Source organism: Tetrao urogallus, assembly GCF_951394365.1.
Source record: "Tetrao urogallus genome assembly, chromosome: Z".
In the NCBI taxonomy this organism is placed as follows: domain Eukaryota; kingdom Metazoa; phylum Chordata; class Aves; order Galliformes; family Phasianidae; genus Tetrao; species Tetrao urogallus.
In genome coordinates this window covers 4,119,266-4,144,728 of record NC_136816.1, presented here as the reverse complement: position 1 = coordinate 4,144,728, position 25,463 = coordinate 4,119,266, and the positions used below count along the sequence as shown (strand labels likewise).

General features: G+C 41.9%; 1 protein-coding gene across 7 annotated transcripts in view; it reads right to left on the bottom strand.

Annotated features, from left to right (window-relative positions):
* Positions 1-25,463, bottom strand: part of PALM2AKAP2 (PALM2 and AKAP2 fusion) — a gene marked incomplete at both ends in the record, with an annotated part of 248,520 nt that overhangs the window by 31,162 nt on the left and 191,895 nt on the right. Inside the window, one exon of one of the 7 annotated variants that reach the window (XM_079548129.1) lies at positions 16,266-16,325. The exons of the other annotated variants lie outside the window; for them this stretch is intronic. Within the exon in view, the coding sequence (XP_079404255.1) occupies positions 16,266-16,325 (60 nt within the window). Of the gene's footprint in view, positions 1-16,265; positions 16,326-25,463 lie in introns of those variants that run through there. 7 annotated transcript variants of the gene reach the window in all.

The window sequence follows — 25,463 nt, the reverse complement described above, 5'->3', positions numbered from 1 at the left end:
CATACGGGACCCCCTTGAAATTGCACTGCCTTCTGTGATAAGATTCAGCTATCAAAGTGAGGAGGAAAAAAACGGAACGGGCTTGCCAACAGCAAATGTGCTGAAAAAGCACTATGGTCCACTACAAGCATACTCCTCCTGATGCAATAATATTTTCTTATTAAAAAAATGCTGGGTTAGAAATATCTCAACTGCCTTTCACACTTTGGAGATCGTTGTGAAGAAGATTGCTGAAGAAACATTTCTGTATTGGAGCACAAAGAGACAAGAAATTCACAGGCAACATAACATGTTCTAGGACCAGTCAGGAAAACATACACTTAAAATTCATATAATCATAATTCATTCACATAAAATTCATATAATCAAAATTCATGTAACACATAAAATTCATATAATTCATAAAATTCATATAATCATAAAGGCAACATGTTCCAAAAGTTGAGCCATATGCCTATGGTTTTACATATACTCCATCCTGAAATGTATCCGAGGCTACCAAAGTCATGCCTATTTTAGAGGAAAAATCAATTGAAATCAAAGGCATACAGCACCAAAATCTTGTTACAGAGAGGGTTTGAAAGACGAAGATACTAAATGGCTAATTCATTAAATATGCTGGAGAGCTTACATTTTATTGTGTAAGTGCATTACAACATGATTTTCAATGACTATTTCTCCTCCAATGTTTTTCTCTTACACATCTATTTTTGCTCATTTAAGGACTGATGGTGAAAAACTATGTAAATCTCTGTTCTTGTGAAATTAGAACAGCTTATAGGAGTTAGAGCACTTCCCCTATGAAGACAGGCTGAGGGAGCTGGGCTTGTTCAGCAGGGTGACCTCATTGCAGCCTTTCAGTACCTAAAGAGAGCCTCCGAAGAGAAGGGGAATCAACTCTTTGAAAGGGTTGATAACTGCAGGAAAGGGGAAATGGTTTTAAGTTGGATGTCAGGGGGAAATTCTTTGCAGAGAGAGTGGTGAGGTACTGGAACAGGCTGCCCAGAGAGGCCGTGGATGCCCCGTCCCTGGAGGCGTTCAAGGCCAGATTGGATGGGGCCCTGGGCAGCTTGGTCTATCATTAAATGTGGAGACTGGTGGCCCTGCACGTGGCAGGGGGGTTGGAGATTCATGATCCTTGAGGTCCCTTCCAACCCTGGCCATTCTGTGATTCTGTGATTCTGTCATTTTTTCGATGAGTAATATCCTATCAGACTGTTTTGCCATATTTGTCAGTTTCTTTTCACAATATATTCAACCTAGATAACAAGGCCCTAGATACATTACAAAGTGTTAAGTATTGACAGACCTCAGAACATACCATACAGATTCCATGCTTTTGGGTGAACCAGTTTATTAACCTGGGACTTATCTGGAGAAAGCCATTCATCTTCTTCCCCAACCACCCTGCTCCCCCCATTTTTTTTTAAACAGTTTTGGTATTCCCCTGCTGTACGAATTGTCTATGCCATTTTGACAAAATAAAAATAAACGGCAGTAGTTGTGAATATCTTGAACACTCATTCTGAATGCACAGTTTTCATTTTGAAGCTCTAGTTCCAATGAATTCAGACGGAGAATGCTCCCTCTTTAATGCCTTTTGCATTTCAACTAAATGCCTCTTCATTGGAAATCAGGGGATTCTGGCCTATCTGAGACAGAGGAGTTTCTTAAAAATGATCCACCAGAATACCTCATAATCACAGTTTGCAAGATCATGCAGCAGTTGACATGCCTACGGACAAAAAGTGAGAAGAAATATGGTGGCTCTCTTGGCTGCTAAAACCCATTCTCTAGGTGCTCTGCCATGTCTACATGGGCATGATTGTTGGGTGCATTTCTGCAGGCAGTGGCATCTTCAAGCCATGTGTAACCACAGAGATGTTCACCACTGACAGACACCACTGCCAATTGTGCAAGAGACCCTGACACATGACATGAGACCTCCCATCATCTCTGCCACATTTCTCTTGGGCAGCTATGAGCATTGCAGTGGCTCCACGGGAGGGCTGCTGCTAATCGAGGAACAGGAGCTGCAGAGCTAGGAATGATGACCACCCACATCAAGACATGTCTGCAATTTCTCTTTTCTGGGTTTTTCCAGTTTTCTCTTCCTTTTACTGGTCTTGGTTTTCCTTTCAGCTTTCTCTTGAGTTGTTTGTCACTCTTCCCCCACTTCCTCCACCTACTTCCTCCACCTACCATCTGCTTGCATCTCAGTGTAAGAGTTGGTGATGAGTGCACCATGTCACACTCTTCCATGCAGGATCATGTAATGGAACAAGTACTGTGGTTTGACCTGGTTCATCCCACTTCTGCATTAGCTGATTTCTGCTGAGATTCTCTGTATGGATTGTACTCAGAATGTGACAACTAAGCATGGCTCATAAACTGCCAGCAGTCTTCCCAGTTTGCATTTTGAAGAGTTCAGCTGCAGTCTGGGGTAATGTGTTGGTCTTTAAGCTGATGTGCTATCTCACACTCTATGCAAACATCAGCACTGAGACATTTGTTTTTAATTCCCTCCTCATATTACAGTAGAGACAGCAAACAATAAAATCAACCTGTAATGATTTCTTGGGCTCAACCCAGCTGCTGAGCAAATTAAGGCTCTAGCAATGACAAGGCTGCTGGGTCCTGGAAAGCAATTGCCAACATTGCACTAGGCAGTGTGCCCTGCCTGCAGCTGCCTCTTCGGCCGTGGGAAGCTCTCCCAGCTTTGGTACACCTGGCAGTCACAGAGATCATATCTCCAGGGTTCACTTCTTCCTCCTCCTGCCATTTTATATAGCTAGGGGAACTGGAGAGGGAAGAGTCCTCTGATGGTAACTGCTGCAGAGCCAGAGGGTGACTGAAGCCAAGTGTCATCTCATGCAGCTATGCATGGGCCCATACAGGCAATTCCAATGGCAAACTGTACGTCTGGAGAAAGCTGCCCAGCTTTTTGCAATGTATGTTCTTATGTGATGAATAAATCACAGACGCAGCATGGGATGACATCACAAGTGCACATATTAAGGGGCATACTGGAAAAAGAAGATGCAACAAGAAACCCATACAGCCCATAGGTACCTCCCCTTCTGTTGCACGGATGATGGGCAAAACAACACCTTGCATTTCTCCAGTTCCTCCATAAACAGACATCAAACCACTCAGCAGAAGCACCACTTCAAAACATTTCCACAAATTATCTCAATTTTACAAAATTATCTCAATCAAGCATCTTTAAAATGCCTGTCTGCCTTGAAAGACCACCCACTCATGCACTTAACCAACGCTGGGGATGTTCAGCCCCTGACTAAGGGGCTGTGTAACAACTGAAACAACCTAAAGCTGCCCTCAAGATACAGAAAGGCTCTGAATTGCATCCATGTTGCTCTACCTGGGAGCTCCTGATGAACAGCTCTGTGCCAGTGCTTCCTCTCCCTGCAGGCAGGAAATCTCTTTTTGTAATTGAGTAAACAGGGAGAAAATGTTACTTGGAATTATAACACGGAGCAAGGAAGAGAGGCAGAGCAAACCAGCACCAAAAACAGGTAGCTGAATTATTGTCTTCTGAATAGAGTACCATCAAGGGACCCAGGGCCATCAGAGGAAAACCACTCATCTGTTCACAGGTTTTTGCTCTTGCATCAAACTCAGGCAAAATTTGCCCATTTTGAATCCTTCCACCTACATGCACAAAACAAAACATGAGGAAGGATGACTATCAGTAAAATGCTGTGTGTGTTTAGGAGAAATTTCTCATGCTAGTGCAGTATTTTGGAGCAAGACTACAGAGGCTTAAAAAAAAAAACAACAAAAAAAAACACAGTAGCAGCACAGTCTGTAGATATTCTGCTCAGGTTTTGTTGTTTTTTTCCCTTAAATCGTTCTTGCCTAGAGGTCTTTATCCTAATGGAAAGATAAAACCTCTACCTCCCTCACTGAACATTTTAATGAATGTTTTAAAGATTCTGTTCACAGTGTATGTGCAGTCAGTGCCTTTCTGGCTGTTTGGCACATTCTCTCCAGCAGACGAAAGCTAAATGCTCAGGTATGAGCCCTGCTAGGGCAGTGGTCCTTCTTCTCTCAACAGGTGAGCAGATGGTCATGTGAAAGGCACTGCTTAACCCTGGTGGACATCAATGCCCAACTGCAGGTGAAGTATTAAATTCACATTATTTCTCATTGCCTCTATTTTGATTGACTGGTGAGTAAATGGGGCTTTAGTGTGCAAGAAGGAGTTGATGCCAAGATTTTAGGTGCTTTATTAACAGCTAATGTGAAAGCACTGAAGCTGCAATCACTTCCAGACTGGGAGACTGAACTTGGGAGTGCTGCTCGGTGTTTGAGCAGTGCTCTCTGTTTGGCCACACAGCAGATCTGGGACAAACCTTGGCTGCACGCTCACTCTGAGGGGCACGGCAGGGCTGGGGCTAAAGCAGCAGAGCTGCTCCTGCCACACAGCTCCCACCTTCTGCCTCAGGTTCCCAACAGTGCATGGGCACCTGGCTCACTGTGCTGCTCCAGTGGCTTCTCAAGAGGACAGAACTCAGGGCAAAGGAGGAAACTTCAAGCTGGTTTTCACACAGGAATAAGAACTGATGCAGCACTTTTTTGCCCCTGATTTCTGTGAGTGACTGGCAGGTTGACAAGGTTCTTTGTTTAGAAAGAGATCATTATGAGGTGGATAAACGTGCATATTTTTTCCTTTTTAAATATTCAGCAAGTCACTAACTCACAGCAGAGTAGTGGGTGCCCTGTCAGCTGAATGTCGTTTACCAAAATCGACACATTCAAAATAAGGCAAGGACCTGAATTAGTTACAAACCAGAAAAACAAATACAACTAATATTAGAACTCAATTTATATTGCTTATGATGACAATGCTGGCAGACCTCGTCATGTGAGATCTTTGAGCTATAAATATATTTAGTGTAGAGCAAACAAACATTTTTGAACATTTTTTACATGCAGGGCTTAATGCATTACAGTTTTTTGGCAGAACAAAAAATAGCACCAGACCAAAAACATGTCTTACTTTTTAATGGAAAAACAAGCTAGTAGAACAAATTTCCAAAAAAGGAAATCTCCAATCTATGCGTGCAAGTACCCAAGCTTGTCTCCAACTCTTCTCATTCAGTTTAATAAGAGAGGAAATCAGGCCAGCAGAAGTTTACAGACTAATGCAATTACAGAGTGGCTCAACAAGTGCTGATTCGTCTGCTATCTACGACACATGATAAAGTTATGGTAACAGATCTCCTTCTCCTTTCCCAACACTGAATTCTCACTAAGCAATTCATCAGAAAGGATGCTTTTCATGAGAGAAAGCAGTGGTCAGCTGCTGGAAAATGTATGAATGACCACTTCTTATAGCTATTTTTAAGATCCATTAGCTAACGGAATAATAAGATTTACCTATAAATAACAACGCATTTTCCTCAGATGGTGTTTAACATTTCTTACATCACAGGTGGAAAAAAAAAAAAAAAGAATCCTCTTAGCAGGTCTAGCATTAAAAGGCAAATAAAACTAATAACCTTTGTGCTGCTTCAAAATTACCACAAAATTCCTGTGAAGACAAGGATACGATGCACTATTAAAAACTGACTCATTGTAAAAAACCACTTGAAGACAACCGAGTTGTTTTGCTGTTTGCAAGTGGGACGAACGTGGGAAAGAGCCTCTCTTCTGGAATGGTGTGCAGAGAGCTGGACCAACTCCAGGTGTACTGAAAGCAGAGACCCCGTCTGTTGGAACCACAAGCACTGCAGATCATGCACTTAGAACATAAACACTGGAATGCTGGTGCTTAAAGCCAAACTCATCCTGACGCCTTAAGGAGTGGTTTTGAGATCAGACTCAGCTACACCTTACTGATGTGTGTACATTCAGATGTAAACACTTGACCTTTCAGATGTTCAACTTAGCAACTGTTTGGAGGATTGTTCAAGGTCCCGTCCACAAGGGAGAAACAAAACATGTTAGAAATCCAACTGGATTACAGATGTGACTAGTAATGTCAAAGAATCTGAGATTCAGACAGAAAAAATGTACAGTGCTACTTAATATTTACTACCACCTCAGCAGAAAAATTACTGAGACTGCTTCATAGTGTGCTGGTATTTAACACAGCAACTTACTTCTCTGAACCAAGCACAAGCTCTGTTCAGCCTGTCTGCTGGTGGGGAAAGGACCCAGTGGGCATCTTACCCCAGTTGGGACCTCTGATTTGTTGTGTCAGAGCATGGAAAGAGCATGCTGCCATTCCACCCAGATTTTGTTTGCACAGCACTCTAGTACTCTGCTGGGTGAGCACTATTACAGCATGTAAATTTGGACACGAACTAAGAAGTACTTCACAGAATCACAGAACGGCATGGCTTGGAATAGACCTTAAAGCCCATCCAGTTCCAACCCCTCTACCACGGGCTGATTGCTACCCAGCAGATCAGGTTGCCCAGGGCCCCATCCAACTTGGCCTTAAGCACCTCCTGGGATGGAGCATCCACAGCTTCTCTGGGCAATTTTGTATGGTGTCAGCTGGTAACTTCCAAAACCATATCTGGACAGAGCTTTGCTGGGAAAGTGAGCTAAGCAGAATTTACTCAAAGGCATATTATGCCTCCAGTCAGGAAACTTCTACCGTCTGAACGTCTCAGCAACTGACAAAGAAACAACCTGGCTAATGTGCTTATCAGTGCGTTAGCACTGACATCTCTTCTTTCAATTAGTGTAGTCACAAAAGGATAAGGAAAAGATCATGGCTTTGTGAGGTAACATGACATCCAGCTATTACAGAAGCTCTGCAGAAATCTGCAATGTGATTAGGGCCATTTCTTCAAAGCTGAGCTAGCCCAGGCTCCTACCTGAGTGGTGCATCCTGGCACACTCTAGTTGATACACAGAATCTCTCACTCTCAGGTTTGGCAGAAATTCCATTTTGGGCTCATAACACAAGCTGTAGTCTGCCTGGCTGCTAGGTTCACCTCTAAACTGCAGTGAGGGATGCACGTGGCTGCTGACGGTCCTCATTCATGGCAGTGCTCAAAGGACAGGCAACAGATCCAGAAACAGGCTACTCCAGTGTACAAGAGCCCGTAAAACCTGATAACTTCTAAACTGCATTACATACATGGCACTATGTGTAGCACTCGTTAGGACAACCCCATCTAAAGCTTTGCAAATTATTGGCATAACCACAGAATCACAGAATTGCAGGGTTTGGAAGGGACCTGTGGAGATTTCCCAGTTCAAATCCCTGCTAAAGAAGGCTCCCTGCAGGGTTGCAATGGTAGGTGTTCAGGAGGGTCTTGAATATCTCCACAGAAGGAGACCTCACAACCTCTCTGGGTAGCCTGTTCCAGTGCTCTGTCACCCCTGCAGTAAAGAAGCTCTTCCTCATATTTGTATGGAAATTCTGACATTACTGCTAGTGCCCACTAATTCTTGTCCTGTCACTGGGCACTGTTGAAGAGAGCCTGGTCCCATTTTCTTAACATCTGTCCTTTAGTATGTATAAGCACTGATAAGATCTCCCTCAGTCTTCTCTTCTCCAGGCCAAACAGTCCCACATGTCTCAGCTTTTCCTTGCAGGGGAGATGCTTCAAGCACCAACAATTTTTGTGGCCCTCTGCTGGACTCCCTTCTCCTTCTTGAAATGAGGAGCCTAGAACGAGACATGATACTCCAAGATGGCCTCCCCAGGTCAGAGTAGAGGTGGAGGATTACCTCTCTCACTCCGCTGGCCATGTTCTTTTTAATGCAGCTCAGGACACCACTGGTCTTCTTGGCCACAAAAGCACACTGCTATCTCATGGGCAACCTGCTGTCCATCAGGACGCCCAGGTCCCTTTCAGCAGAGCTCCTTTCCAGAAGGTCAGTCCCTTATCCATACTGATGCATGCTCTCTACACTTCTCCTTGTTGAACCTCACCAGATTCCTCTCCACCCAGCTGTTCAGTCTGCCCAGATCTCAATGAATGGCAGCACAGCCTTGTGATGTGTCCACTCACCCCTCACAGCTTTGTATCATCAAAAAACTTGCTGAGAGTGCACCCTATCCCCTCACCAAATTTTGACTATAAAGGTAACTAACACACTGCTTGATCAAGACATTGGTTCTGCTGTAGATCCTACGAATGTTACAAATTTATTGCAGACTCCAGTATCAACACATTTCAATTTTGTAACGTGAACTATATTGTAAGCAATGCCCAACTATGCCAAAATTGCAGAGAAAGATACCTCACCTTGACCAGTACATCTGGAAATATGATTAATACTTGGAAGCTTTAGGCACAACCCAGCTGTAAACCGCAGTGTGCTGAATACTACTGAAACATAGCTCTAACACAGCAATAACAGCCTTCTTACAGCCCCATTCAGAGTTAATCAAAGAGGTGGATACATGAGTGACAAGATGAAAGCAACATGAATGAAAAGCAGAAGCTATGCACACACCATAAGAATGATTCCTAGCCAGAGTATGCTAGCTCACCAATAACGAGACTTGAATAGAGATGCTCAGAAAGTTTCTTGGATTGTTAGACAGACAATAATTAACACCATATATCAGAATTTCTCCAAAGACCACAGGTTGTGCAAGAAAAGAAGTGATTGCTCAACAAACATCAGACAAAGCTGCCAGTGCTTCAGAGCAGAAAGGAGCATGAGACATTTCTGTCTGCAGTGGGAAGTGTTAAGAGAGCAAGACCAAGAGCAAAGTAATGCACATCTTCTAACAGGAAACTGTTAGCTGTGAGTATAATTAATGAAAGGAACAATTTAATGCAAGCTGTGATGAATGCTCCCTTGCTGGACAAGTGGAATCAAAACTGGATGTTTTTCTAAAAGATAAGCTCTAATCCAAACAGAAGCCAATTTAGGGATATTCAGTGGCCTGTGTCACAACGCTAGTCATAACGTGATCACAGCTGACTCTTTAAACCTTCTAACCCTTGGATGTAATGAATCATGAATATCAATGGTACCGTTCCTTCCTCCAGCAAAGTGTCTGGTGATACGGTGCCTGGATGTGGGTGGGTTATGATTAATGATGCATTTCACTACGATTTTGCTCAAGAACTTTTTTCCCTAATGATTGCTGTGGCTTGAACAATACATTCTTCTGGGAATTACAACAAAAAATGAATTCGGCAAAAGTTCAATTTTTTTACCCTTAAACCCTGGTATTATTTTGCTTCCCAGCACAAGATGAGCAAGGATTTTGGGAACAGAAGCCGAGTTTTAATTAGTTAGAATTTATATCAAAACAAGCAGAAATTATGAGCGCATGATCAGGATCTGCTTCTTATTAGTGCCAGAAAATGTCAGTGAAGTTATACAGCCGTATGCTCAAACCTATAGCTACAACTGCTGGAAAAGCAGTCAAAAGCCTCTCTCACTGAGTGAGAACAGTAGAAGTGGTGCTCAGCTGGAGACAAAGGAAGACACTTCTGGTTACCCATCACAGAACGTGCTGAAACCACCAGTCCTTCCTTGCCCCAGATGATCGTTATTACCTTCTTTCTGCCTCCTTCAGGCTGTGGCACCGAGGGTGCTGGGACTTCCATTTCTTTTCAGTTTGATGAAAGGACTTCCCTACACTTTGTTTCTAGATGGATGGGTCTGCTTATCCCTCATCTTCCCCTGCCTTAGTTCCTGCTTGTTCTATTCTTTCACCATTTCTAGGGTCTCCTGACACCATTTTTTCATTTCTGTTCCACTGGCTAGCAAACCACTGGGATTCCAACATCCATGGTGTTAATCTATACTGGTGTTATTTATATCTATAAATTCTAAATTCAGGCTGAGGTTAAGTGAGGTGAATGAATGATATTATGCAATTCTTTGGTGTTTGCAGCAAGTTCTGTGGATGTCTGGAGATCCCACTTGCGGTCTTTTGGTTTTCTGATTTTTATTAGTATTGTTTGAATTATTCCTCTGGTGCCTAGATTACTCCTTGGTTTGGTTCTCATGTTGCACTCAGAAACCTTGCTTTCAGTGATCAGCAACAAGACTTACTGAGGGTATTAGTCTTCATTTTGCTAACAGTGATGCTCAGTATCAACACAAACAGATTTACAGTGAAGGAAATGTGAAGAAAAGTCAAAGCATTCTTGCTTTTGGAAGATAATATTCTAAATTAGATACTGAGGTCCCAGAATTATTTTTCTCATTTAGATTTCCTTAACTTTGGAACAGGATATGTTGTTTTGAAATTGCCATGCTACTTAAGGACAACCAGATAAATATCACTGGACTTCAGCATGGGAACTTACCACTTCCATTCAGCTGATCACCTCTCATTGGAAGCATTCATCCTTTTATTTTTGCTTTTAAAGCCCACATAAATCTTACTTTTAAAACTTTGATTTTTACAAGGTTTGAGTTGCAAGTTATGGAATATACAAGAAAACGTTATTTATGTTGTGTTTCTTTAACTACTTTTTTTTTTTTTAGCATATGAAAATATAAACATTTAACAAATAATGTTTATAGTTTTCAAGAGAAAATTGAAAATGTCTTCCTTTGAATGCAGAGCCCTGAAATATTACTCTCAAATCCTTAAAGGACAGCTATTCAAATTCCATTCCCACAAGCCTTCTCTTCACTAAAAATGTTACTGTTTGTTCTACTTATGTCACTATGTCTAATTCAACACTTAATATCAGGATTAAAGATGGGCAATTAACAGAATATGCCAGAATAGAATACATCTTTATCCCTGCACAACTGTAGGCTTGTTATGGGAGGAGGTTTTATGGGCTGAAGCGTGAAGGAAGAGAACTTTCTTCAACAGCACTACATTAACAATGCTTGCAAAGCCAATCACAGATTGCCAAAGACCCTGCGAAACCAAGTATTTATTAAGCAGGTAAAATGGGATCAGCTGCATGCGATGGATGATATCCAACACCTAGGTTACATACTTTGGTTTGGTATCTCACTGGTGAAAATCAGACTGCTGATCCAGCTCTAGTTTTGAAAAAAATGTGTCAGCACCAATAGCTAAGACTGCTGTGCACAACATCTACTTAAACAGAAAGGAACAGTTTAGTTCAGTGTTAAGAAGCTTGAGGTTATGATGACCATACAGCTGTCTTCAAAGACACGCTCTCCTTTGTTTGAGTGAGTAGAAATAACAGCACCCCAGTTAACAGACTTATTTCTCTCAGACCTGGAGTAGTTTTCCATCTAGATAAAGGAAATGAAGAGCAGAGAATGAAAGCCCATGCAGCTAAACACCTAATGCGTGTAAAAAGCAAATGCAGCAGTGAATGCTTCCACACCTTGGGCAGACCATGTGGGGTCAATGCTAAAACCTGAAGGCCGACAGGGAAAATGAAAGCTGCAAAGAACTGGGATCACCACTGAAAAGCAGAAGAATGAGCATCACGCTGCAACAAGAACAAGCTAGAAGTGGCTTAAATGCCATTTGCATTTGATGATACTAAATCTCTCTAATCATGCAGCAATCTGACTAATTCCATTTGCTCAGACATGATTACTGAAGTCCTTCAAAATCAAGAAACTCCTTTTGAAAGCACAAAACTCTTTAGACAATCCTCTTTATTTTTCTTGTGCTTTTTAAACCCCTGGAGGTCAGCCTGACATTTGAAAGCTTTTCTCTGCAACCAGAAAAAAAACAAGCAACTTTTCCTAATTATTTTTAAAGCATGTCAATTTTTTTTTCTGTACTTCTTCAATTGTATGACCTGAAAGTTTAAGAGGAATGCTAACTATTGTGAAACTAAGAGCCAGAAAGACTGGCAATACAGGAGGGATGTAACCAGCGATAAGCAAGCCCCATCCAGCCACGCTGCGTTTGCCACCCTTTCTTCTTCAATGCTGAGAAAAGGACTGGCACTGCATGATCACTATCTATGTGATCAGAGAGTCATCTTCTGCTGCTGCATAATGTCAAGCAAGAGTCAGCTCCTCCTAGGATTTTTTCATATTTACTTTTTACCAAGACAGACTAGCGGTCTGAAATGGCACCCCAGTTCCAAGATGAGATGATGGTTTTCCACCGTGACAGGACATGGATTGTGGTAAGGAGAGTTACTTTAGAAATCAGCCTCCAGAACCTTCTTCCTGGAAAATGCCAGGAAGTTGAATCTGCTCTGTACTCTGAGGAGAACAAGCCAGGAGTTAATTCACCTGAATCACTGAAGACATAATGAAAACAGCTTTGGTTACCTATGGGAATTTATTTGCTTCAAGTGCTGGAGTTAATAAATGGTTGTTAGAATCTGAGAACTGTCAGCTAGAAACGTTATCTGAATGCAGTCATAACCTGAGCACTTCTTCCAAGTCTTGCTGTTAGCATGCCACCTTAAAATGCACTAAAATCTGGAGATGTTGCAAAAAATGCCCATGTGTACAAAGGAAAAACAGCACTGAGTTGAGCAAAATGTACCTCATTGAAGTGAAAGGACTGTATCTACCTTTACAGATAAGGCCTTTCAGTTTCATCTGAGCTTAAACTCAAAACAATTTATTGCAAACACAGAGCACTCAACAGTTAAGTCACAGACCTGGATAGGCTGCACCTCTGCTTTGGGGAATTTATGTTTCTGCAGTTCCTCCTTGCTTCCTACGGGCTGAGCACAAATTACAGCTTTTTAAATGAGCAGCATTCATTAAATCAAATTACTGGTAAAACCACATTGCTAAATGCGCTCCTAATTAGTCTTAGAATAGTTTTGCTGTGCACCAGGAGACAGAGGTAGCTGTGGTTTCACTAATCCCATATGTGCTAACTCCAAAGCCCCTAGCAATAACTTTAAAGGAAAATACACTGAGGGCACCACTATAAATAGTATCATCTAGCCATGGCCACAGAATCCACATACACCCACTACCACATCACTCAAACCAAGAGGAGTTTTGCTGTTGGCTTCCTCAGGATTGGTCTTGAAGTCTTAGTGTGGAAAGCAGCCTTCCCACATGTCAAAGGTGACTGGCACAGTTTTCCAAGCATTAAATGTTAAATGGAGATTTTGGCTGGCCCACTGGCTTGCATAAACAGCAAGGATGAAATATTGCAGCATTCCTCCAGAAAGGTCAACTGCATGCTCTCATCAGTTCCCTAATTAATATGATTTAATAAATATTAATGTAAAGAAATGCCTGCAAAGGCAAAAGTTAACATGAAATTTATCACTGGCTAGACTAGTTAGCTCATTTCAATAGAGAAACACAGATACTTGGTGGAAAGAAACAAATATTTATATTAACTGATATTGTTTGCTTTTGAAATCTGCAACGGAGAACTGTAGCCCACAAGAAGCTTCCCCATGATTGCCAAATGCATGGTTTCAAAGCTTCCTACCCACAGAAAGTCCTATGGAATTTACTCCTCCTGAGCAGAGCTGTAAATAATGCTTCCAACTTGGTCTTAGACAGTTGTCTTTGCACATGTGTAACGAACACGTGGCTGTGGACAGCAGGCTGTGCCTTCATAGGCTGGCATGGCATAGCAGGCACGACCACGCGTTTGGGAGATGGGAAAGCCATCTCTGCCTGTTCTTGAGAAAGCAGCTAAGGAAAGAAAGCTCACGGCCCGACTTATTTCAATGAGGCAGTCACCTGCCCAGCAGATTTCACTGGACCACACATACACATTTCCTTGTTCGAGCAGGTGTCACAACCGCACAATCATACTGCAGTGACAACAGAGGATTCTAATCTTATAACCTTTTTGACAGAAAGTGAGCAAATGAAAATCTGATAAGTATGTTCCCCAGGCATCCTATTTAATTTTTGGCTCAGCTAGTATCCTGAATTGAAGCCCAGAGACTGAACCACAGCCAATACTGGCATTCTGTTTTCTGACACCTTAATGCATTTGGATTTCAACATCCTAAATTTATTGTCATTGCTCTAGTACTTGAAGCATTCTGCAGTGCATGCAGCTCAATGAAGAATGTCATGCCTTCAGGGATTCGGATTCGCTGAACACGTGGCCAAATTTTCTTTTCATTTACAGCTTCTGATAATACTTGGGGCTCAGACACACTACAGCTTATGACCAAGAATTGTATTAAAAAGACAGAACCAGGACAATAAAAAGTACTGCACAGAACTTCCTGAAATATATATATATATACATATATATATATATATATATCAGTAATGCTGGATTAAGACACTGGGTTAAAAAAAGATGACAAGAGCTTCTGCAAAAACGATCTTTAGAGACTTGCTAACTGTGAAAGCTAGGAGAGCATACTGCAGATCTGTATTTCTCCAGAAGCTTTAGCAATACAGTAAGGCACAGCAAATGCTTCTAAATGTTACTCTGTCTTGCTACCGTATGTGCATGGGTGAACACAATGAGTACCTGTACGTGTCTGGAATTACAGAGGGCTGGGGCAGCCAACAGGACAGGAGGAATAAGGCAAACCATACCAGAATTCATTGACATTACAGGGTGGAAAGGACACTGAGCTCTTTCCATCCTCATATAACTCTGTTCTAAATATATCTAGATCAGCTCTGGCAAAAACCTTTGCAGAAGGAGATCCCACCAACATCCTGGAGACGCTGTTCAGGGGTGACTTCACACAGACATCAGCATTTTGGAAGTCCTAGCACTGCCCTATCCCTCCTTGACACAATAAAGATAAGTAAGTAAATAAATACGGGAAAATTATAACTCAGCAGTCCAGGAGCACCCAGCATTAAGAGTTCCCATGCCAAACAGGCATGGACATTATCATGGTTCTGTGAGAGCACCACGGTCCCAATCCACTGAAAAAACAACACATAGCATGTGTTGTATTGTCACAAGCATGCAGAAACAAAAAATCTGGGATTAATTTTTGGATAACTTCTGGTCCTTTTATTACTTGAGACAAGACAGTAGACATTTCTGAGGCCAGCAAGTAGGTAAGGACATTATCCTTACACTCACTAAAATACATTTTAGAATCTGATTTACTCAAATTAAAACAAGAGAGATTACTTACGTTCTTTTGGAAGGCTGTTGTATAGATGGTGACAGCACAAAAAGCCAGCTCCATCCCAAAGCTTACATAATAATGACTAAATGATCTACAGAACCTGTATAGTTTGGATCCCTTAGGATGGAAAGGATTAGAAAAGGCATAGTCAGAATGAACAGGCAACAACAGCAAATGGAAGATCTCCTAGTAGAGAAAAGCAGTTTAGTATTCTGTTTGCTAGTATGCACTTTCTAGAGTGACTTTTGATATTACCAAATCATAAAAGCTGGTGAGAAGCAAGTCTTGAAACATATACAAACAAAATGAGAGAAACGGCACTTTTTATTTTGACTTACTTTTTCCTTGGTGCACAGGGACAGCAAAAAAAAAAAAAAAAAAAAAAAAAAAAGCCCATCATGATGCAATAATTAGAAGCCATATATTTCAGTATTTCTTTGCTACTTTTGAGGCTAGAAATGTATTTCAAGAATGGAAGGTATTTCTGGCATTTGTCATTTCTGGAAGGAAAAGCCATACCAAATATTTCAAGAGCTGAGATAAAATCAGGAGAATTGAGGACGTGCAACAGGTATTTTTGAATTGCAAAGTAACTCTTTCATATTAAATGCCATCAGAGACCAGCGGACTGCTTTCATGGAAAAACACTGCAATGTATTGTGAGAGTAAGTATACAAATAATGACATCCCAAGCTAAATTAAATTCACACTTTTCAGATGTCAATCTTGCTGATAGTTGTTCTGCTGCTACAGTTAATTGCTGTGCTTTCGTGAGTCCTCAAAGCTAACAGTCCTGAAGACAATCCAATTTGGGAGACAACCAGCACGTATTAAGCAACTAAAGGGACTCAGAATCAGAAGACCTGGGTTTCATTCTCCTGTCTGCTGCCGACATGCTGCATGACCTTGAATAAAATACTGAACTTATCCAGGCTTCAACCCTTCCTTAACATGCAGCTCCTAAGACTGCCATGAGGTATAATTAATTAATTCATGCCTATAAATCTTTCAAAAGCTTAGTGATAGTTGGGACTATGGAAACAAAATTATTAGCAGTATTTTCCAATTGCAGATGGACTACTGTGCTGTTCTGTAGGAATAGAAATGCAGAGACACATAAACATACACAACAAACAACTTCTTACTCATTCCTTCAACACTAACAAAATGGGAGTAGACAGCGCAGGAATAAACATTACGCACTGCTACAGAGGAAGGGCTCTCTGACATTGCCTGTCCTTCACAACGCGTTCTTAAGATTACAGATTACACATGTTTAACGAAAGTATGAAAATAAATTGCTCTTACCCGCAGCCCCTGCTCCATGGACAAGCAGAGAACCTGCCAGGGTGCCGTGTACCTGAACATGTTTGGCCTCTTCTGTAGACAGACTAAATAGCAAAAGGCACGCAAGTATCTCAGGTCTCCTGGCTGCTTTTCATCTGAGGGATGCTTGAATTGAGAGAAATTCCTCCAGCTCTACACTTCAGTGGCCTCTTCAGCAGAATCTAAGACACAGCTACAGCCATTCCACTTGCACCCGGAGGAACTGAATAACTAATTCAATAAGAGGCTTTTTTCTGAGGAAGAGCTTAGCTCAAACTCAATTAGCATAAATAGGGTGATAACCTTTGAACCTCCCACTCCTCCTCCTGGAGGTCACTCCCTCCCCTGCAAATCTTGAATGTTTGTTTCCACCGGTGGCATTTGACTCCACTTTAGAAGCTATCAGAGATCATCTCAGCTATTTCTCGCATTTGTTGCAAAGATTTGCCACTTCACTACTTTTGCTATTATGTTTTAGCTGGGCACAAAGGAACTCCATTTTTCTGCAGCAAGGACGGAACCGCCTTCCCCTCTTGGGCATAGTGTTCTCTCTTTAGCAGTGTGCAGCATCTTGCTGAAGAGGTTCACATACATGCGGCTACAAGCACTCTCACCATAAAGCCACTGCAGTAAAAAAACGAAACAAAACAAACAAACAAACAAACAAACAAAAAGCAAACAAGACAAAACAAAACAAAAAAATAACCCAAACCAACCAAAAACCTACCAACCTAAATGATATTGAAAGGCTTTCTCCAAAATGCATGAAATAAGCTCTTTGAAACACAGGAAATGTCACATACTGTCATCTCGCCTGTAATAAGCTTTCCCTTTTAAAAGGATCGTTAGTTTTGCAGACCAAGGCCCAGACTCCATGAGTCTGAACAACATAAAAGAGCAAAGCTTTGTTATTTGCAGCATTTATGAGATTTTACTGATGAACTGAAATAGCACTTCCGTATCCTGATAATGCCTTAGAAACCTGTGAGACGCTGCATGCATGCAAATCCACCCGCACACATCAAGCCACTGGCTCATCTTGGCTTTTCTTTTTCTTCAGCAGAGGAAGAAGAAGTAATTGTAGGTTTATATTGACTCTAATCTGACTTAGGGATCTTCACTATTTTATCTCCTGCCACAGTCCCACCCAGATAAGATACAAGGAAGCTGAGGAACAATGCAAGACCCATCCTTATGAGCTCAGTGTGCCAAAACAGTAAAGCACTTCTGCAGGTGAGCCTCAGAAGTCTGGGCAGTACCAGCAGAAATGTTCACACATTTGACGGTTTTGTTAGAAAGAGTTCTCTGAGAAAATCACTCTCCTCATAAACACGCAGTCCTTCCTGGCTCAGCAGCAGACAGTTGCCAGAAAAACCCAAACAAGTGCAGGCATCACTAGGCTTGGCCAGTAAGCAACACACAGGTGAATACTGACTTGGCTGAGACGTCTGCTGCAACACCCACATCTGTTGAAGAGACACAACTGACAAGGAAGAGGGGCTACCTGCAAAAATGTGGAACTGCAGGCCTGCTTCACAGGATCAAAACTATGCATTACAGACAGTGCTTAGCAGTGGCTTTAATTACATAGTCCTTTACTTTGGGAGCATGTGAAGCTGGGGCTTCATGCATTGACGTTTCCAAACAGCTTTCTGAAAGCTTCAAATGATTACAGTTATTTCTTCAATAGCTGGAAGTGATTTAAGCCAGAACAACCCAGGTACCATGGCTAATATTTCAGCGATTAAAATGCTTTTAGAACAGTCAGAATGGGAGCAGATGACAAATCCTGTCCCTGAGTAAGAATCCGGACATGACGCTAACATGGATTACTGGAGGACTTAGGTTACAAAGGCAGGAAAGATGAACTGCCTTGTGCTAAAATGACATGCACTTCTTTGCAGGCTGGGAGTGTGGCCAAGGGTAGAAAGGCAAGTTTTGGTGACAAACAGCCGTTCCACACATCCCTTCAACACTCCCTTGGCAGGATAAGATATCTGCTGGAACGGAAACAACTCTGTTCACATGCGCTTTCATCTTTTATCCACTTAATATCTTCCATTTTTTATTAAATGCTTTCATTACCCATGTAACACATTTTTATCATAAAATTTAATTCTGAAGACAAATAAGAATATAAATAAAGAACAGAGCAGGTGAGGAATTAAGTGTCTGCAGAGTCAACAGTGAAATATGCCTGATACAATGTCCCAAACCTACGTTATCCCAAGAAATATCCTAAGGTTAGTTTTTTTTGCCCAATATACCCCATTAAGCAAGCTTCTTAATGAGAAGGTCTTTGATCTCTGTTTTCTTAGAGGACAAACTGACTTTTCTTGAAAACTGCTAGCCAAGAAAGCATACTATGGCATTTCATCCTTTAGAATAGTTATTTAGGACAGTTAGTTAATTGTAAACAACGGAGTAAAGCTGTTTTTACATCTTTTGCATTATGAAATATAAGCACACCCAAAGCACTTGATCTGCACCTGTATGAATACAATTTGCTTCTTTTCCCAAAAGTTCACCCTCTTATCCCCCTGGCATTATTGGCTTCGCTCCCTCTCTTATTAACAGAAAGACAGGACTACTAGAACCCTATTACTTGTTTTAAATGAGAGATGTTCCTGTTGTCAGGAAATTAATATCAACACTCCCATACCATAATATAATTGTTGACTTGTCTTCTGGAAAAACAACAAACAGATACCAAATGGAAACCATAAGGAAATATGGATGTAGCATCTGAGTGAGGTTCCATGTACACAGATAGTACGTGTCAATGCATGCTCACTCTGCTGGAAAGTCCTTCCCTCTTCCCTCTCACCAGACAGCACTTAATGCCAGAAGGGAGCTTTCTGGATGTCAGACATTAGTCAAAATGAGAGCACTCACAGCATTTCTCTCCAATTTGATGTTTTCATGAAAACTGGAGTTGAAACCTTCCATGAAAATGTAGACAGAATGTACAGTAGCAATGTCAAATGCAATAGGTCTCTACAGGAGAATGCGAGGCACATACATACCAGCAAACATCACACCCACATTTTGTGGTTCGCATTTCTCAAGCAAGGGTCATTCAATTTCCTGTGAGACTCCAGGAGTCAGCATAGGATTTACCAGTGCTGCCTTCTTACACGTCCTTTTATTTCCCAGCAAGGACAAAGCTTTTGGATACAGTTAAAAACTTACACAAGTTGATCAAGCTATTAATGTTCTTTGCCTTCCAGATGCCCATGAGTAAAAAGTTGAGATATGATGTCAGATAGATGGAACCTCCCGCTGAGGAACGCATGTGGCTAAAACACCAGACTGGAATTTATGAGGTCAAATGCAATCCCAGGCCGTGATGTCTTGGGGAAATCATTTAATTTCACTTTGCTTTTTATCAGAAAGGTGTTTATAGCTTATTTTGCAAGTTCTGTGCAGAAAGTATGCTTATGAAGATACCTGCTAGAAGTGACACTAAGGTACAGAGTTACTTAGTACACTAAGGTACTACGGTAACAGAATTTCATGAAAGTCCTGTTTTTGTATGCAAATGCAAACAGATCTGGTGAGAGAAAGAATGCATGACAGTGCTCTGTTTTTCCCTAACAAAAAGTAACAAGAAGTTGGAAACTCGGTTTGTATCTGTAGCCTGGGTGGCACAGGACATTTCTATTTAGGAGCCAGAGACTCAGTCTTGGAAATGAATACTTAAAGGCTTTAAGTAATTGGAAGGTTTGGCAACAGCTAAATACATAGTTTGATGGTCTACAATTTGGGCAGAGATATCTGAAGGCGCACTTGAGAGCTTAATCTTCCTAGTCTCAATCTGTAATTACCGAACTTCTTGTGCGCAATGCTGTGATCACAAGAACTAGCCTGTGGGACTGAATAACAAAGCTCAAGAATTCAGCCTGCTGAGCTCTCCATGAAAAGAGTGTCGGGTATTTCTTGCATCTGTTGCTCTTTATTATTACTGCTATGGTTCAGCTGTACTGCTCCTCCCTCTCTATGGCAAGCGTCCTCCTGCAGGAACACAGACCTGTTTTTCCATTCCTGCCTCCTAATGGGAAAGGAGCGAGCTAGAAACTTTGAAGAGGCTAATCTCTAAGTCTCCTGATTTAAATTTGCCACTCTGAGCATCTCATATGTTCTCTTCTTTTTATTACCCTATTTTACTTGTGTCATTAAGGAGCAGATTCTGCAGATCTCTAGCAGTAGGCAATCTGTGCAAGACCTCAGATAGTACACCAAAAATACTCGATGTCAGCACATGCCCTAAAAGGCTAAGTACATTTCTACACACAAACAAAATTGTTTAGAAAAAAACAGCTATGTTTTATCAAAGGCGAATGTGAAGAGCATGCTGTGGCTTTGTGGAAGAAAGCTAAGTTCTCACACCTGAGGTTAGGATACGATCTGCTGGAAATGAGTTCTGCACAGAAGGACCTGGGGGTCCTGGACAACAGGTTGGCCATAAGCCAGCAATGTGCCCCTATGGCTAACAAGGCTAATGGTATCCTGAGGGGCATTAAAAAGAGCGTGGCCAGCAGGTCAAGGGAGGAGATCCTCCTCTTCCACTTTACCCTGGTGAGGCTGCACTTAGATTATTGTGTGCAGCTCTGTGCTCCCCAATCCAAAAAAGACAGGGATCTCCTAGAAGAAATCCAGTGAAGGGCCACAAAGATGATAAACGGCCTGAAACATCTCCTGTATGAGGAAAGACAGAATACCCTGGGTCTTTTCAGCCTGGGGAAAAGAAGTCTGAGGGGGGAGCTGATTAATGTTGATAAATATCTAAAGGGCCGTATCTATGAGGCCAGGCTCTTTTCATGGTGTGCAGCAACAGGACAAGGAGCAATGACCTAAAATTTGTACAGAGGAAGTTCTGCAGTAAAATCAGGAAGGACTTTTTTGTAAGGGTAACAAAGCACTGCAACAGGCTGCCCAGGATGGTTGTGGAGTCTCCTTCTATGGAGATATTCAAGACCAAGCTGAACACCAATCTGTGGGAATGTACTGTAGGGTACCTGCATTAGCAGGAGGTTTAGACTCGATCTCTTGAGGTCCCTTCCAACCCCAGTGATTCTGTGATGAGAGCTGATGATTAGGTGCTAAACCCAAAACTTCATTCTTTCTTCCCGTTTCTTTCAGTTTGTCTTATAAAAAAATGCAGATTCTTTCCATAAATCTTTTTCTCATTTCCATCCATAGAGGTTTCCATAAGCCTCCAGTGATATAATACTGCTACTAATACCAAATGTCCATCCAACTATCAAAAAAGTGCAGTTACTGCAAAAACACAGTGTGTACTGGCTACAACATCAGGTTACACTAGGTGCTCCACTGCAAGGGGAAGTTCAGAAAGAACACAGGCAAGAAGTTTCTCAGCACCACAGTTTTCTCTGTACTTAACGAAATCTTATCCCAAGAGAAAAAACATTTATTCTTAAAGGAAAACAAACAAACAAACAAATAAAACCAAAACAAAAAAACCCAACCCTATCTGGACTATCAAAGTCTGCTGAGATGAATTCAAATAAACAGCAGAAACTTGAGGAACACCACTTTCTTCTCTCTGTTTGAAAGGAAAATCAGTAAGGAAGAAGGGTAGGAAAAAAAAAAGAAGACTGCCCAAATGCCCTGTACAGCAGCTGCACATGAGAGCAGCTCTTTAGACTACATTTCTCAGAAGGAATGTGTGAGGTCACAAAGACCAAGATTTTACTAGACACTGGATGCACACACCTCCCTTGAACACACCATTTTGAGCCCTGGTAATGATAGAGCAGCATGTGTTATTTTTACACCACACAGAGAACAACTTGTGAAGGTGAAGACCTGTGAGAGCTCAACATATTGCCAAACAAATCTTGCCACCACAAATGCAGGAAGAAGGGATTTTGTAAGGCACAGTCTAGCACTGGGATCTCAGCAACCTGTGTTTTTGAGACCTGGCTCACACCACATTGAATTAAAAGGGCATCTAATTTTACTGTGCTTTTGACTGGGCTCATTCACTGTTAGTCACATGGCTCTGTAGGCAGGAAATCCTGAATTCTCACTCATATTCTTTTCACATCAGATTTAACTGCTGCTTACTCACCTTTTAGCCTCCAAAGGACCAAAAGTCAAACACTTTCACAAGTGAGAAAGATGATAAAAATCCCGAAACAATTAACAGAAGAGGACACAGATATTCCCTTGAATTTTTTACTTTAACCAGGATTTTTAGGGTTTTTTTAGTATACAATTCAGGTAAAGTTTGTCTGTCCTGGAAGATACTGAATGACTGCTTGAAATTTGTTACCTCTCCCTAAGCAACATGTCCCAGTCATCCCTGAGCTGCCCATACAATGCAGCAGTCATGACAGTGCAAGCTCTTTTGGTTTGAAATATAGGCAGAAAATGTCAGTGGTGCTTATAAAACCCAAGTCTCAGGATCACATGCAGCATCTCCACAGAACTCAGCCCTTTCATTAGTCCAGCAGCAATTCTAACAGACTCTGTGAATGTGCTCAGCTCCTCTCTAGCCATGCTGGTTTTGGCTGTCTGTCTTGTGATACGGCTGAAAAGCAATCTCAGTAAAAAGGACAAAAAAGAAGCAGCAGATGTTGAGCTGGATTCAGCTTCCAAATGAACAGAGGCATCACTCTGCCTTAAGTGTGACATTTACTTTGGATGGCCAGCTACTAATCCAGGCATCCCTCCTAAACCTGTGAAACTCCTTCAGCTCACGGCCAGTGCTGTGCATCTGTATAGCTCAAATCCACGAATGTGTTTGGCATTTGCAGAGCCTGAGGCCTGAGCAAACCTGCTGCAGGAACCTTAATAAATGCACGCAATGTTTACACTGACACAAGAAGGAAACAAGATCTCCCATCTCATTCAGTGCCATCACCTATTTCAGCAGCAAAGCATGTCAGCTAATCCTCCTCATAAGCTTAGCCGAGCTCAGTCTTAAAAACAGCTATGAATATTTGTCCCAAAGTTGCCATGGAAGTATTCGTCTGGTCCTCAAGGACTGGCTTCCAGTTTCTAGTCTACATTCACTAAAGGCTAGCTTATCCCACTTTGCTCTTTTGCCAGCCCTGAGTGTTTGCTTTAGCAACCTACAACTCTTCTTGGTGCTTCCTTCCTTGAGGCAGACATAAATCTCCAATATATCCCAGTCTGCATTTCCCTGGACTAAACAAGTAAAGTTCCTCCAATCTCAAACTGAATGCCAGGCTTTCCATCTCCCTGTAGTCCATGCGGGCTCTCACTACAGCATCAAGTCATACTTTTGGAGCACAACTGAAAGAAATGCAGATGATACTGTAGACACATTCCTCACAGTGGCATCTACCACAGCATTCTCATTTCTCTATCCCCTTTGGAAGTGTTTTGATGACAGCTGTCCGTAGCTGAAGTATTGAGAACTGCTCTTTGTGTGGCAGAAAGCAAGTAGGCAGGAGTAGCATGAGGCCACAGGGCACGCTCACAGTTGTGCTCTCTCTTCTGACAGGGTCACGCCAATGAGATGACAACAGCTGCAAGCAGATGGACACTTCATAGCTATTTTCTCCAAAACAGTCAGCAGCAGCAACAGCTGTGCTTGAAAGGCAGTCAGGCAGTGCACCAAGAAAGTATGCCATCCTCCGCCAGCCACCTCTCTGATGGGCTGACACAGTTTCTTACCCTCTACTTGTCTTCCAAGAAAAAACGACACTGCGCTAATGAGTGAATGATTAAAAACCAGCCCAGGCTACTCTATGCCCTGGATACAATTACCAAAGTTACAGTGCCAAGCTAAACACTTGCAGCTCATTTCCTTTGCATGAAATAGCATCAGAGGGGAAAAACAAAGCAGAGTTTGCCCACACAGCACTCTATCCACAACTTCAACAACTTTGGGAGAAAACCATTTCTTCCTTCACACTGTGCTCAGTTTGATGATAACCCACATCTGAACTCATGGGCACTGGCTTTTCCGCAAGAAGAGATCAAGCTGCCCAGGAATGGAAGGAGGGAGAAGGAGAAAGCACAGTCCCTGTCAGGAAGCCCCAGGTGGCATCAGCCATGTGAAGGCAGGGGATGCTGTCAGGACAAATAGTCTGGCCACTGAGGCTTTAAAATTATTCAGAGTAAATTAAAGCCAGCTGGAAGAAAGCCATTCTGGAGAGGGGAAAGGAACACATCTCTGCCAGCAGACTGAAATGATGGCTTTAAAGTCAGTCTTTCTTTCTTTCTTTCTTTCTTTTTTTAAGAAGTCAGGTGGAAGATTTGAGCTACACAGAATAAAGATGTAGTTTTGAATACATCTTCTGGAAGCACGGCTTTGGTACATTTATCTGCACACCTCAAAAGGGAAAGAAAGTAAACAAAGAGAAAGAAAATAAAGAAATACAGAAGTAAAGGGTGAAAGTTTACAAAAAATGGGGGATTTCTCTTCACCAGCACTGCTCATCTGATGGAGACACATTCACACCGGATGTCTGGAGGACACTCCTCTTAACCATGTAGCTAGTATGGTAGTATTATGACTTCTATGATGGTCTAAGATTAATACTGTCCATACATACTTGTGCCAGATAAGGGATGGAATCACACACTGCCCTGGAGATGAACCTGGCACCGTGAACCATTAACCCAGTACTCATTTACTTTTCCTCAGAGATGGCAGATTTTGCATCACTACACAAAAAATTCAAAGTAAACTGTCCCTAAAAACAGCTTGGGTAAGTCAAGATGCCTGACCAGCTCCACCCCACCCCAAATATCAGTACTTGCAGCATGTTAGTTCCTTCCCTCCTAACTCCTTCACAGCTTCTTGCAATGTCATTTTCGTCTTTTATTCTTCTGCAGCACTCTACTCTATCCTTTCTGCAGTGAACTATTCTATCCAAGTGAACTAGTTCTATCCGAGGCCTGTGACCTGCTCAATCTTTGGACAACAAGCTGTGTGTCCAAAATGCATCTGCAGGCACCATGTTCTTTGATAAGGATCACTTCTGAACCACTCACGGATGAGAAACAAGGATCCTTGAATTTACCAATGGATAAGTTTCACCATGAGAGGTTCAGGTTGGATACTATAAAAAAATTATTCTCAGAAAGAGTGGCAGTATACTGGAATGAGCTTCCCATGGAGGTGATGGAGTCACTGTCCCTGGAGGTGTTCAAGAAACACGTGGATGTGGGACTGAGGAA